This window comes from Sarcophilus harrisii, chromosome 2 (assembly GCF_902635505.1).
Source record: "Sarcophilus harrisii chromosome 2, mSarHar1.11, whole genome shotgun sequence".
NCBI lineage: Eukaryota > Metazoa > Chordata > Mammalia > Dasyuromorphia > Dasyuridae > Sarcophilus > Sarcophilus harrisii.
The window spans coordinates 52,074,151-52,089,068 of record NC_045427.1 but is presented as its reverse complement, the minus strand read 5'-3'; the positions used below and the strand labels follow the sequence as shown (position 1 = coordinate 52,089,068).

The window sequence follows — 14,918 nt, the reverse complement described above, 5'->3', positions numbered from 1 at the left end:
GCTACTCTCTATGTGACCTTATAAAACTCACTTAACCTCTACATATCTGTTGCCTCATCTATAAAATGTGGGAGTTGAATTAGATGACCCCTAAGATCCCTGTCAGCATTAAATATGTGATTCTGTAACATCTTCCCCTTCCCCAACTTCCTTATTTCTTTTTAGGGTACCATTTTTCTTATAGTTATCCAGATTCTCGCCTTGGAACCATTCTTGATTCTTCCTTTTCTTTTACCCCTCTCTCAACCAACCATTTGCTAAATCTTGTCAAATCTATCTCTACAAAATATTTTGTGACCATTCCCTTTTCTCTAACCGTACAACCATTATACTAATTGAGATCCTTATTGTCTTTCTTTTAAAAATTTTCTATAATACATTTTAATTTATTTCATTAAATACTTTCCAATTACATTAAAAAATTTTTGAACTCCAATTTCTCTTTCTTCTTCTTTCCCCTTCCCTTTTGGGTCTTTCACCCAAAACTATTACTGGACTTACTTACTGGACTTCCTTGCTTTAGATTTTTCCTCTTTCATATGTATCCACTTAATCAAGTCTTTATTAAGCTCTAACTATATGCCAAGAACTCTGCTAAACATCGTGTATACACAAAGACAAACACAATAGCTCTTAAAGTAATCTTAAATTACTTAACTCTTTTGCTAAGATCTTTCAGTGGCTTCAATTCTCTAGTCAAATTGCCTACTAGTTGGTCCTTCAAATGAGCATTTCATCTTCCTCATCAGTGTAGTTAATTTATACATTTTGTCTTCCATATGCAGAATGTACCCTCTCCTTAAAACCACTTCATGGAATCTATTTTCTGTAAAGGCTCAATTCACCCATCATTTACTTTGTGAGATCTTTTCATTTCCCCAATTCTAGTTGAGCCTTAAGTTTTAAGATGGCAAAAATTATTTTATTTTTTTTATTCCCAATACTCAGCAAAACATTCCACATAGTCAGTGACATAGTTGTTCAAATGAACATAAGGGGATTTGGGCTAACTCTCTTATTTCTTATGTTTGTTCCATTTATAACAATGGGCATTTGGGCTACAACTCTAAAATTAAACTTAAATTTTTTTTCCCCACATAACAATCTTACTTATTTCTTTTATGTTAGCTGTTTTCCTCTCCATTTTTGAAATTCATAAATTAAAACTCTGAATATCATTCTAAGTTTGACAAGATTATACAAAATAGGATATACAATTTTGCTTCCATATTCTTCTTGAAAGGTTTTCAGAGATCAGTCTGAGATGACATATTCCTTTCCTCAACTTTAAATGAATAATAAATGGGTTATTTAAATTTAAATAAACTCTTTTATCCCCAAATGCCTTGCATTTAACTACTCTGTGCCATACCTGTATTTATATTTATGCTGTACTTTTTAATGTATGACAGAAAGCTCTTTTTGGCTTTGAATTTTTATATGAATTTGCTATTTTCTCCTTTAGAACATAAGCTCAATTCAAGTAAGGACTACTTCATTCTTTGTACTTGTATCCCCAGGACTGCCTCACAGCATGAGAATGATAAATGTTTGTTAACTGATTGAAAAATTCACACACAGAGACCCGCACAAAGTCTTCCCCATTCAAATGTATGCTCCTTGAAGACAGAGATTATTTGTGTCTTTTGTCTAGCATATACCGAGCACTTAATAAATGTTTGCCAATTTATCGATTGACAAATATTTTGCATTATTTTTTTCCTAAATGCCTTACCTATCCTAAAGTTCTACTTTGATGGGTTCATGGTAGCATGGAAATGGCAGAATGCAAATTCTGACAAGTCCTATCAAATTGGAAAGGATATTATAGACCTAGGCGCAAATACCACTGTACCCAAAGAACCAGCCTCGCTCAGCCTAGAGAGATACATTAAACTGGGCACAGTGTGATTTTTCTTCTTCCACAGCAATTCTCTCAAAACCATTTATTAAAGTATAGATGGGTTAAGGCTGGTGTTGATAGAGATAGGAACTACTGAAGAAACCCAGATCCTTGAAGTATTAATTTGACATGTGCAACTTATAAAGTGCCTATTACATGATCAAGTATTCAACAAAATATTTTTTAAATCTGCTAAAAGGAATTTGCAACAAAAATAATCCTATAAATAAAAACCATAAACATGGTGCATACATCAAGACACAGAAAGTTTTTATAGAACACTTCTTTGAAATGGTATTTGGTATAAAGGAGTTTATATTCTCCTGAAGTTCAAATTTTACTACCATAAACTCTAAAGGTTCTATTAGATTTTATGTCAAGAGAATTTCACTATATCCACCACTGCTCCACACTGGATCATTTTTGGAAATCCTTTTGTTAGTGATTTGATCTTTACATCAAAATTAGTTTGTATTTGCTAACACATGGCAATTGATTATAGGGGAAGGCAGTCAAAAATATGCTGGGTAGGTAAATTCCATATAGGTATAAAAATTGGTTGTGTTTTACAAACATATGATCAATTAATTATATAAGTTCATAACAGCATAAATATGTATATAATTGACTATATTAGCTAGGGGGAAGTATGGAGGATGAAAACTGAAGGTAAGAACAGAGGCTTGGAATTACTCTGGAATGTTTTTTTTTGGAGAAGTCAGTTTTGAAGAATGTAATGTATTTTACATTTTGCACAGAAATGCCAAGTAGATATGATCAGCTGGGGCAACGAATAAAACTTTGCATATAGAAGATGTGTACATTTAGGTAGGGAAGAATCACTGTATAATTCTGAAGTCACAATGAGTGTCAAGGGAATGAGGAATGGTAGTAGCATAGCTAGAGTATTGTTCTTCCACTCCCTTGATAGTAAGGTCAATAGTTACATTACAAAGCAAAAGAATGGAGGGCTAATCTGATCTCTAAATAGTTTGGTATTTACTCTCTCAAGGCACCTACCCAAGGGGAGAGATCCATATTATTTACCTGGTTGCTATAACTCCTTCTTACCCAGTGAATGCTTAATGATAATACAGGTACAATCTGCCTAACACTGTCCATTTGTTTCATGAAAACAAGACATTATTAGTGAAACGCTGTTACAAGGGCAGTCAGTTCTATAGGAACAAAGTTATAAATGGGACATATCTTCTTAGGTGATTAAAATGTGGGCTACCCAAGCTTTTACAGAAATTGAAGAAAGAATATAACAAAGTAATAAAATATCAGGCTGAAGTGAAGAAAGGAGGAAGATCTGGCCAGAGTTGGAAAAGCCACTGGTCTCGAGCAACTGATTGTATGAACTTGTAACAAGTTTTACAAAATTGCTAAATATCACTGCAAAATGAAAAGGGGGAGAAGAATAGCACTGACGCTAAAGAGATCAATGAAAAATTACCAAAAAGGAAAAGCAAGTATAAAGTTATGAGAAATTTTAGATTCACTGTTAAGATTGAAAACAAGTACCTTCTAAAATGTTAGTTTTCTTCAAACTGACTTTCAATTTTAGGGGGATAAGGCATTACTATTCTATTTTACCTGTGTATACTGGCTCATGTTTAGCTCAAGCCTTCTGCTTGCTACCAGAAAAGCATAATACCTTTAAAGATATTGCCTTTCTGCATACAATTAAAGAAATCACTACTCTATCATTTGGTAATATAACATTTTCCCCATTCTGTCAAAGAAATCTCTGATATTTATCTTTTGATAGCGCCTTACTGATTTATACTGAAATGTCTGATTTGATACATGGAATCAGAGAGTCATAGATTTTAGAACTGTGAGCTGAACTTTTGTGGTCATCTAGTTCAACTCCACCATTATACAGATGAACAAAATAAAGTCTAAAAAGCTTCAGATGACATAAGTAGTGGTTACTGGCCACAGAGATAAATGAAAAAGGGTAAGATAAAAGGGATGCCATATTCAAGGCAAGTAATCTCCAATAGGCAGAGCATCTTCAAAGTGAATGAAAGGAAAGCGCCATGTGAATGACATGGAGAAAAGGAAAGAAAATAGGAAATGTTGGGCTCAAGGCAAGTAGGATTTATCAGCACAGTATAATGGAGGTGAATGAAGGCCAGGAAAAGAGCAAGAAGCTGAGGCATAGGGGCAGAAGAGATGGAAGATGACCAAGGGGACAAATTAGAAACAGGGTAGAAAGAAGATAAAGGCTAAACTGAAATCAGGCCAAGAGGCATTTGAGCAGATTATAATGGTGGAAGCAGACAGATTTAGTGGCATGGACTTGCATACTTAGAAAATCTGCTTGTAAATATTATATGGATTTCTGCCACTTGGGTATAATACCTGCTCTACCTATTTCATAGAGATCACAGATGTGAAAGCATTTTGAAAAGTTAAAAAAAAAACCCATAAAATGAAAGTCATTAGAAAAATTCAATAATGGAATACTTTGCAAAAATAAGTCTCAAATAATGACCTTTAGTTAGCTAAATATTAAATCAATCTCTTCCATTTAGCAAAATAATTACAATACTAAACTCTATAAATAGAAGAAAGCCATGAGAATAATCCTTCATTTGTAGGGGTTATCATGGATTTAGATGTTTTATTAAAATTATATCTTCCACTATTGCATTATAGTATAAAGCTAAATTGTTGTCCAATCATAAATTTTCAGGGCTTTATTCCACTGTGTTTTTCACTGCTTCCAGGTTAAAAGTCGGTATTTAAGCTAAAATTCAAAATACATATTTTCTTCTTAGAACTGCTTTACTTTAAAAAAAAGTTATGTTTATTCTGAACTTAAACACCACATAAAGTAGGAACACCCCCACACATGGAGGAGGGGTAGAGGGAAGGAGGGAGAGAGAAATTGCTCATATAACGGTTAGTGCTAGTATAGCTAAGTGAAAGTAGATGATAAAATATAAGAAAAATCATTTCAGCAAACTAAAAATCTCATATACCTTGCTTTGGACATTGGTAAATGACCTAGAAGTGTAATGATTAGAATGAGGACCTTGGGAGTCAGACTCAAGTCCAGAATTAGAATACTACTTCATATATATACAGTCTTTGTGATGAAAGACAAGTAATTTAACTGTTCTCAGCTTCAATTCTCTCTCCTGGAAAGGAAGGATAGTCATATCTAGAGTACTTATCTCACAGGGTTATTGTGTGTGTGTATATATACTGTCAAGTTGATATACTTTGCTTTTTTCAAAATGGTATGAGGACTAAAACTAAACTAAAAAAAAAACTAAAAAAAGTTAACATCTCTACACTTAAATAACATATATTTTATAAACATGATTTACTCACACCATTTATATTTGTATTTGTGTGTGTGTGTAGATAGAGAAAAAGAGGATAACAGGATCATAGAACAAGAGGTGGAAAGCACCTGTGAGTCACCTAGTCCAGCCTTTTCATTTTACAAATGAGGAAACTGAGTCCCCAGGAGGTTCAGTGCCTTGCCCAGAATAATAGAACTAGTAATAGGGGATTCCAATCCAGGTTTTTCGAATTCCGGGTCTATGAATTATCCATTACTGCAAATTACCCACAATGATGCTGAGAAATCTAGGATTTTCAAATCTCAAGAATTAGGAACTGTTTAATACTAGAGAACATACTCAAAAAGAAAAGTATTGATGAATCAGCTTAGCTTCAATAGTTGTTCAAAACTAGGAAGTCTCCTTCATTAAGATTAAGCCTATTTGTTTCTGGCCTTGAAGCTTTTTTTAAACTAGACTCCAAAAGTTACTAAAGAGACTTCTGAAATGATACATAACTGAGTAACAAGAAATACATTCATTTTCTTTGGAGAGATATAAGCAAAAAGGGAGGGAACTTGTGGCAAGTTTAGACAAATTAGGCTCCAGAAACTCAACAGAGCTTTTGTTAAATTGTTACTAAATATGATTCAAAGCAAAAACGGTCTTCCAGGCTTATTCCAGCTTCTTCAGGCTACCTCTCAATACACTATACCATGCTGCCTCTCAAAAATTACTTTCTAACTTCTTTGTATCCATAACCTTTTTCTAAATATGAAAATTAACATCTGAGATTTAAGAGCTCTAAGAAGCCTAGTCCAACCTAAACAGGATCGAACAAATCTATTTACAAAACTGAGATTGGGAGAAGGGAAGTGATTTGAACAATGTCCTAGAGAGCTCATAAGGGATATAGTTCTCAGGTCAGACTCTAAATCTAGCCCTGACCAACGCTAAATTTACTAAATCTTAAAATCCATGATGGATTTTGGAAAGCTTTTTTTAAAAGTCAGTGATAATAATACAATTAAATATTTAAAGCACAACCTAACTCCCTTTATAATCTTATATACAGGTTTTCCAATTGGCAGGTGTAGTTTGTTCCGATGAAAAGGTATGAAACCAATGACCCTTCTCTGTCATAATTTTAAGAAATTCATTTAAATCGTCATTGATAATTAACTTATACCATTTGAAATCAGAAAGACATCTCCAGATTAATAAATTACCAAATCCACTAAATAGTGGCCCCAAATATCAAAAAAAAAACATAAACTACATAATACTTTACCTAATTAATTTTAATTTCTTACCTGCTTTCTAACAAGTTTTTTTTTTTTAAAAGAATTATCATAGCTACTACCTTCTGAAAAAAAAAAACAACCCTCTAGTTTTTCTAACAGTACAGGAAAAGTAGAGAACTCTAGCTTAATTTCCATCAGGTAAATGTTCATAGTAAATTCTATTTATTCTTTAAGTAGTTCCAACTTCTCCATCTCCACGTGATTTCAAAAAATGTCGGAGTTGGAAGAGGTCTTATAGACTTTATAAGGGAGAAGAGTTCCCAACCTTTTCAAGTATGAAGATTATTTGTAACAGTAAAAAATAGAAAGAACACACATTTTCGTGCTGAGAAATCGGGATATGAAGGATGATGCCAGGTGCACAATGCCTAGGACAATCCCAAATCACTGCCTTCAGTCTCTGGCACTGTCCTGGACGGGCTAAGCGAGGGGGAGCTCACTACCTCTCAAGGGAACCGAGGGCCTTTCTGAACACTCCTTTTCAAGGGGCCTGGTGCTTGGAGGAGGGGGAGAAGAGATGGTGGAAGACCGCAGCAGGAGTCCGGCGTTTAAGCCCGCTTCCCTTCCCGTGCCAGGCCAGGCTCCTCTCCCTCCTTCCCTCCCTCCCCACCGGGGGTTCCCCGCACGGGGCACCCACGCGCCGCGGCTGCTCCCCGCTCCGGGGCGTTCCGAGAGCCAGAGCCAGGCTCGGGCCCGCGGCCCGAAGGCACCCACCCCCAGACCACCGCACTCTAAGACGGCATCGTTAGTCCCTGCTCTGAGCTGCCACGCTAGCCGCTGCGGGGAGCGCTTGATGAGTTTCCACCTTTAAAAGCCTCATTGCAGCGACTCTCACGGGCTGGGGAGGACCCGAATCGCTCTCCGCGGGACCTCGGGGCCTCTACGCTTCGCGCTCCCACTGGTCGGAGAAGCAGGGGCCGGGCTGGAAGCCTCCCGACCCCCCGAGGCGCACCCCTCCCCTCCCCCCCCCGGGCCCCGCGGGCGCTCACCAGGGTGAGGGCCACCTCGAGCATGGGGGCCAGCGCCAGCGTGCCGTGGAAGAGGGGGATGCAATCCACGAAGAGGGTCTGGGGCGGGTGGAGGCCGCCGTGCGCCGGCGGCTCCTTGCGGGCCTTCTGCTTCTCGGCCACCAGCAGCCCGTTGACGGCGCAGTGGGGGTACTTGGCCCCGTGCAGCACCATCTTGCAGTAGGCCTGAGTGGTCAGCTTCACGCCGGGCATGATGAGGCCCGGGCCCGAGGCCCGCGACGACCGCGGCCGGGCAGCCTCCCAGGCCCGGCGCGGCCGCTCACCATAGACGCTCGGGTTCTGCGGCCCGGCCCGGCCCCCAGACGCCGGCCGTCTCCGCTGGTTCTCTGGGGTCTGCCGGGCCACCGGTGGTCAGCTCCGGCCCAGGGGTGAGAAGCTCAGGAAACCGCAGGCAGCTCGGGAGGCCGAAAGCTGCCGGACGCCTCCGGGGGGACCTGCCGCAAAGCGGCGCCAGTCGTAAAGCTGCCCCGCAGCCGCTCTTCGCGACAGCGACCCTCTCGCGTCGTGGGCGGGGCCTGGAGCGCCGGGTCCTCCCGCATCCCTAGAGTCTGCGCGGCATTACGGCCTCCCTCTTCCGGTCTCGCGCTGCTGCGGTGTGGAGGGCGGCGGCGAGCGGCGGCAGCGGCGGCGGCGGCTCGGGGGGCAGGTAAGGCGGCGGCGGGGGCGCCTCGGGCGGGCCCGCCGCTGTCCGGGGGGAAGGCGGCCGAGCTCCCCGCCCCGTCCTGGCCCGGAGCTCGGGGAAAGGGGGGACGGGACGCCGCGGGTCCTCCCTGCTCAGGGTGACATTGAAGGGCGCGGGGCCTGCGAGGAGCGGGTCCCGGGAAGGGCCTGGCGACCTCTCCCCAGAGCGGCCCGGGCGCGGGGAGAACCCCGAGGCCCAGGCGGTTGCGCGGCTGGGCTTGCCCCGTCCGAGGCCCGACGCCGGGGGCCCGGGGGCCGGCGGCGCCGTTCGTCATCGTGACCTTGGGCGGGAGGCGGCCTGGCCTTGATGGCCGCAGGCTTTGTTTTCCTCGCCTTCCCAGCGGGGGCGGGAGCACCTGGGCGCCAAAGCGAAACGAGATGGAATTTGCCGCGGAAGGACCCAGGTCCGAGGCCCCTCGGAGGAGTCTCGAGGATGACCTTAGGCGGGTCATCGCCCCTCCTCCCTCCTTGTCAGATGAAGGGTCGCTGCCTTTAGGAAGCGATCCTGGGGTCACTTTTCTTCCTCTTGACACTGCTCACCTGCAGGAAAAACTGCTGTCGAGTTCTTACCTGCTAAGGCCTATCATCTAAAGCGTCCTCCTTCCCTCCCCTCCCCCCATTATTCCCGATCCTTGTTATAAGGGGTGCGGGAGAACCGGGGGGGGGCGAGGGACGGGGCTTCCCCCCAAATCTACGGCTGCCCCCATTATTCCCGATCCTTGTTATAGGGGTACGGGGAGACCCGGGGGGGAGGGGAAGGAAGGACCCCAGACTTTGGGCACTGGTCATTAATGTAATTAATTAACGAATTCCAGGTGTGATTTTAGTACTGAGACTATTTTTGGGAGGGACTTTTAATCCCTAAGAAAGGGATCATGGGGTGCTGATTATGTGGGTGGCTGCTTTGAGCCTACAGATTTATAAATTGTCTAAATCCATCCCTTGACTATTGCCTAGTAAATTGGCAGGGCTGGGTCCAGTCTGAACTAGAGCAATAGATTTGTGACCTTGGGCTAATCAATTCTGTGCAGAAGGTAGTTTGCTAGTAAGTAAATAAGGATGGATTCTAGGGCTTTTTTAGGGATTGCATTTTATAACCCTAGATTTTTACCTTCTTTAGTGGCTCATTTTTTACCTTATTTAGACATAATAAGACTTACTGCCTGAGGGGACAGTGGAGAGCTTTCAGCTAAAATTGTTATTTTACTTATGTGGATGATGCCTCCTTGCCTGGGTAAAATGACTTCTTCAAGGTCATATCCAAACCTAGCTAAAGCCTTTTAATCCTGAATTCATATTTACTTTCCAGGTCACCTCATAAGAAGTATTTTTAAAATGTTTGAGCTTATTTTTGGCACTTTCTCAATCAAGAATGAGACACCTATAGGCTTTTAATTACTTTCAGCAGTTTTATTTACATTTAAAGACCTAATCTCCCCAAATAGTTCTGTATTCCTTTGTACAGAATGAATACAAAACTCACAGTTAAGTCATACCATATTGCTTTTAAAATTTTGTAACAGACTCGATTTAGCATTACTGATGAAGGTGAATGAAAGGAAATTGATTTATTGCTCCTCCCAGTAAGTGAGGAAGAAAAGTAGCATCGTTATCAATAAACCCATTCCAATTTAACTTGAAACAAATTTTGTATTCTTTTTTAACAGAATGTTGGCTACCAGGGTGTTTGGCCTTGTTGGAAGGCGGGCAATCTCCACCTCGGCCTGTGTTCGGGCACATGGTATATATTTTACTCTTCTTTCTTTAACTGTTTGCATATATTTCAGTAAAATGTTGTGAGATAACAATTGGTACTGAATATAAGTTTCAGCATCTGCTCTTTTGTTCTCCCTGATCCCTATTCTCCATTCTTTGTTCAGATCCTATGCAGATGGGTCTCCATAGAAAGTCTTTCTTTGGGAAGGCTCAGATTGCTCTGAAATCAATGAGAAAATTTACTCAGATTGTATTGGGTGTGGGGTACAAAAACTTAAATGTGCCTGTTCTCTAGCTATTGGGGAAAATTTTATATACATTTATAGTTAAAGGAGGCAATAATAGCTGAGAAGATTAGGAAAAAGGATAAGTATGAGATGAACTTAAGCTGAAGTGATAAGGAAATGAGTTGGACATAAGGATCAAGTTCATTTGAGCTATCTGATAGGTGAGCAACAAAAAGGAGGCCAGTTTTGCTGGATTGAAGAGTGAAGGAAAGTATTGTGTTATACAACTGGAAGGATATTTTAGGTTTTATTTTTAATTTTAAAATTTATTATGTAGGGGAGTTTTGTTTTGTTTTTTTTTTTACTTCCTAAAGCACAGACATTTTTCCTCTTTTTTTTTTTCAGATGTAAATGCTCTCCCTTGCCTCTTTTCTTCACCCAATGAGAAAGAAGAAAAGCAAAACATTACAAATATGTATAGTCATGAAAAATGAATTTCTGTATTTATTGTGTTCTTCCTATCCCTCCATTCTCCAACCTCTCTTCCCCCCAAAAAAAGTAAAAAGAAAGACAAGATATCTTTCAGTCTGTATTCTCTGTCTATCAATTCTTTATCTGAAGGTGAATGATGTTACATCATGAATCTTAGGTTAAGGACTGCCACCAAATAGCCAAAGGAGTGTGGGAAAGTGTGAATGAAAACACACTCCAGTGACTGAAATATCTTTTTCTTTCCCTTTTATTGGTTTCAGTTTTTTTCTAATATATATATATGGGAATTTTCTAGTTAGATTTCATTTACTTATTTTTCCTCCCCATTTCCTGCCTTTATTATAATAAGCAGGTGTTGTGAAGAGTGAAGATTATAGTCTTCCGAGTTATGTTGATCGTCGTGATTATCCCCTGCCTGATGTGGCTCATGTCAAGAACCTTTCTTCCAGCCAGAAGGCTTTAAAGGAGAAGGAAAAGCAACCATGGAATAAATTATCTTCTGAAGAAAAAGTCCAATGTGCGTATTTAATCAATACATTTGATACATAACATTTATTAAGCACCAATTATTATATGCCAAACATTGTAAACACTGGGGATACAAAGGCAGAAGAGAGACATCAGATTTTAAGAGGGATAGAGAAAAGCTTCCTGTAGAAAGTTAAGGGTTTAAGATGAAGGGTTGAAGGAAGCCAGAAGGCAGAGATAATCGGGGAGAGTGGGTGTGAGGGACAGTTAGAAAAGATGCTCTGTCACAATTTGTAGTATCTTGTTTGAGGGACAGCTGGGAAGCTGGCCAGTGTCATTGGATCAAAGATTTTGTGTGACATAAGATTGGAATGGAGGTAAGGAGGGTAGGTAATATACTAGGTTAAGAAAGGCTTTTAGCACTAAGGTCAACTCATTTGGACAATTGCTACTTTTACTCTTTTACCTCCCCATCTCTGAACTATGTTTTTTGGTCTTCATAGCACAATTTCTGATACACAACCAAATTAGAGCTTTGTGAATGACATTATAAACCAAAATAATATATCGTCTCCCCTAGGAAAGGTGGCAGGTTTATAGAGAAAGAGACTATGCAATAGTCTACAAAGTCATACTAATGATCCTTTATCTTCCCTAATATTATTCCACTCTTCCCATTATTCTGAAAATTTGGATAGTATCTTGTTCTTATTAGGTATGGATCAGTTCTTTATATTTTTAATAACCATAGTGTGAGAAATCCTAAGTCAGGTGGAGCTACAGAAATGGATTTCAGAGCCTTCCAAAATATTTCAGTATTGTCCTCAATATGGATAATTGAAAGTTGATTATAAAAGGATGAGGGAGAAGTAATTGAAATGATTCATTGCTTTTTAAGTTCTAAAGCCTTTGTAGCCTCAATGGATTAGCTTAAAGCAAAGTTCCCTCTATAATTTTTCAGATTTATTACTGTGGAAATTTGCTGCTCTTTCTCCTTTTCTACACTGAAGGGGGCATGCTTTGTAGTTTGTGTTTTAAGGAAATAGAAATCTTTTAGCTGCTAGTTCTAGCACCTCCCCTCCCCCACCTCCCAGTTTGTTACTGATTTCATAGGCCTGAGAATTGGTCACTTAATCCTATTGTACAAGCAAGTTTTTGTGGAGTTTTTTTTTTTCATAATGAACATATATCCTCCATAAAACATCAGTATCAGACTTGATATTGAATTGCTGTTGCTGCAAAATTCACTGTAAGCAGACTGGTGATAATTTTCTCCTAAATTAAGCTAATTAGCTTAATTTTCGTCTTTAGCTTGATATCAACCTATGATAGTTTATAATCTGTTATAACCTTTGAAAACTTCAATCTTTGGTTGCATGTAATTTTACCATTTATTAAAGATGAAAGCAAATTTGGATACTGAATTGAGTATGCTATTTTATTTTTATATAGAGAATTAACTCTTGGAGGAATATTTGAGACTTTTTTTTGTTAAGTTTTTCATGACCCTCATATAGGTTTGCAATCAAGTTTTGTTCTGGCTGGAGCCTTAGTCCCTTCTAGTTAAAAGGATTCAGCTGCCCAAGGCCATGTTTTCTGATTCTGGCTCTGCTGTTCACAGGAGGGAATCTTGAAAATAAATAAGCATGTTGAGAAAACCTGTGTCTGAAGAACATAAAGTAGACTCGTGAATCTTATGAGCAATTGTGGTTTGTCAACAAGTATAGTGTCCAAATTTAACAGACATCAAGTAGGACCTGGAGGATTTTGGTATCAGAATATAGCTTTTTACATTGGATATGTTTCATTATTGCCAAAATTCAACTTCAGCCCGTTGTCTTATTTGTTCCTGGACTTAGTTCTATAATTTGAAAATAAATACAATTATTAATAGTCATAGAATCTTTAAAAAAAAAACAACTCAACAACTATTTTATTTCTTATTTTTTAGTGTATCATATCAAATTCAATGAGACCTTTGCTAAAATGAATAAACCAACAAATGAGTGGAAGACAATTATTGGAGCTGCAATGTTCTTCATTGGCTTTAGTGCTTTAATTGTCATATGGGAGAAGCGCTATGGTAAGTAAGGAAATGAAATTTATAATGGATCCTTGGTTTAGAACAGAAGTATCACACTTGCTGCGTAAAATGTGATTGGAAGATGTTAAAAATAAACAAACATACCTTATGACTTAATGTAAATTTGTGGTTTTCTAAGTCAATATATGAGAGAGAAATCTTCCCTTGAGTAGAAACTAGAGCACTCTCCGAGATGGAAACCAATTCTTGTTAATTCATGTGAAAAATTTCATTTAACTCGTGCATCTTTTAGAAATAATAGTTTACATGGATATGGCACTTTCTAGTTTCATAAAGCATTTGCATATACTTTGTCACATTTTTTTCCTCACAACCTTTCATGGTAGGTAGACCAGGAATTATACCCATTTTATGGAGGAGGAAACAACATTTTTGTAGTAGTTTTAATTATTTGCAAAGTGCTTTTTGTTCTCTAGAGGATTTGCCTTGTCCATTGTAGACAACAATAATGTGTTACCTAAATAGTGTTGAGCCTTTTTTTGGGACCATATTGGAAATCTGACCAATTCTTTTGTCTCTAGAATATGCAGAGTGGATTGTGTTTTAATAGCCAATGCTAGCTTTGCTTTTGTGCCTTGAGTTAATGCAAGTCCAGAACAATTCCTAATGGTTATATGTAATTTGCTTTTCATCTACATTATGGTATCATTCCTTTGAGCCTCTGAAAAGGTTGATGCTCTTTAATTTCTTTTTTTCAACTCTACAGCACTCTCCTTATTAAGTTTTTAAGGAATTGAGAAAAGTAAAAATAAACCCAACATATCTGTTTTTGTCTTTGGTGGACAAAGTCAATATAGATGAGTGAATGCCACTTAAGAGGCAGGATTCCCACAGAACTCACTGCATATTGCTTCATGGGAATAGCAATTTAAGCTAATTATCAGCACATTCTGTTTCAAACCCCATTTTTATTGTCTAAATGAAGTGAAGTCCATCTTTTCTCTTAAATTCTTTTTAATTTACAGTTTATGGTCCTATTCCACATACCTTTTCTGAAGAGTGGGTGGCCATGCAGACCCAGAAAATGCTGGACATGAAGGTTGCTCCTATCCAAGGGTTCTCTGCCAAGTGGGACTATGAAAAGAAAGAGTGGAAGAAATAGAAGAATTGGGCATTATGCTTCCTGTTTATTTGAACCTCTTGTTCCTTCACATATGTGTAATCCTGAGCATATTTACTGGAATGTTCTATGTAAAACATTAACAGTGAGAATAAACAACTGACTTACTTGAAGATATAGTGTGATCACTTGAAAATAGCTGGTACTGTGTCGTGTGTATCTTTAGTAAATATAAACATTAAATGCAAAAATTCAAAAAGTTTGCTAAGTTAAATAGTAAGTGATTGTATAATTAAGTGTCAACTTGAAGTATTTTTACCAATGGATTTTTTTTAGTGAAATGTTTCAATGTGGAACCAAAATCTGAAAAATAATTAAATTTTGGATGCATATCCAGTTTATTAGAGGATATCTCAGGCTTTTTTTTTCCCCTTAGAAAATAAGACATATGAAGTCAGAATATAAAATGTCAACGTCATTCTTTCTGACTGCAAAAAACCTTTTGAGAAGCCCCAAAATAAGTTTTTTGTCCTAAGTCATGATTTATTAATGGCAGAAAAAAATTCTAGAATGTATTTGAGTCTTATTTTGATGCATCAGAATAACTTCCTTGGATGTCCAGATTTACTC

General features: G+C 38.9%; 3 protein-coding genes across 6 annotated transcripts in view; 1 reads left to right on the top strand and 2 right to left on the bottom strand.

Moving 5' to 3' along the window:
- EMC8 (ER membrane protein complex subunit 8) overlaps window positions 1–8,037 on the bottom strand; it is a 34,226-nt gene extending 26,189 nt beyond the window's left edge. For all 3 annotated transcript variants that reach the window (XM_031950176.1, XM_031950175.1, XM_031950177.1), the window contains exon 1: window positions 7,502–8,037. In XM_031950176.1, the coding sequence (XP_031806036.1) occupies window positions 7,502–7,732 (231 nt within the window). In that variant the 5' untranslated portion in view covers window positions 7,733–8,037. The remainder of the gene's footprint in view (window positions 1–7,501) is intronic.
- Window positions 7,918–8,673, bottom strand: LOC116420960 (transcription initiation factor TFIID subunit 4-like). The gene has a single exon (XM_031949233.1). It carries the CDS (start codon window positions 8,671–8,673, stop codon window positions 7,918–7,920), a length of 756 nt encoding a protein of 251 aa, XP_031805093.1.
- LOC100924710 lies at window positions 8,124–14,694 on the top strand. 2 transcript variants are annotated; one of them, XM_031950179.1, is made up of 5 exons: window positions 8,124–8,186; window positions 9,889–9,962; window positions 11,009–11,173; window positions 13,076–13,207; window positions 14,194–14,694. In XM_031950179.1, exons 2-5 carry the CDS (start codon window positions 9,890–9,892, stop codon window positions 14,328–14,330), a joined length of 507 nt encoding a protein of 168 aa, XP_031806039.1. In that variant the 5' UTR covers window positions 8,124–8,186; window position 9,889; the 3' UTR covers window positions 14,331–14,694. The 2 variants fall into 2 exon arrangements, with proteins under 2 accessions (XP_031806039.1, XP_031806038.1); XM_031950178.1 differs by having other exon boundaries at window positions 8,125–8,186; window positions 11,006–11,173.
- The last annotated feature ends 224 nt before the right edge of the window (window positions 14,695–14,918 follow it).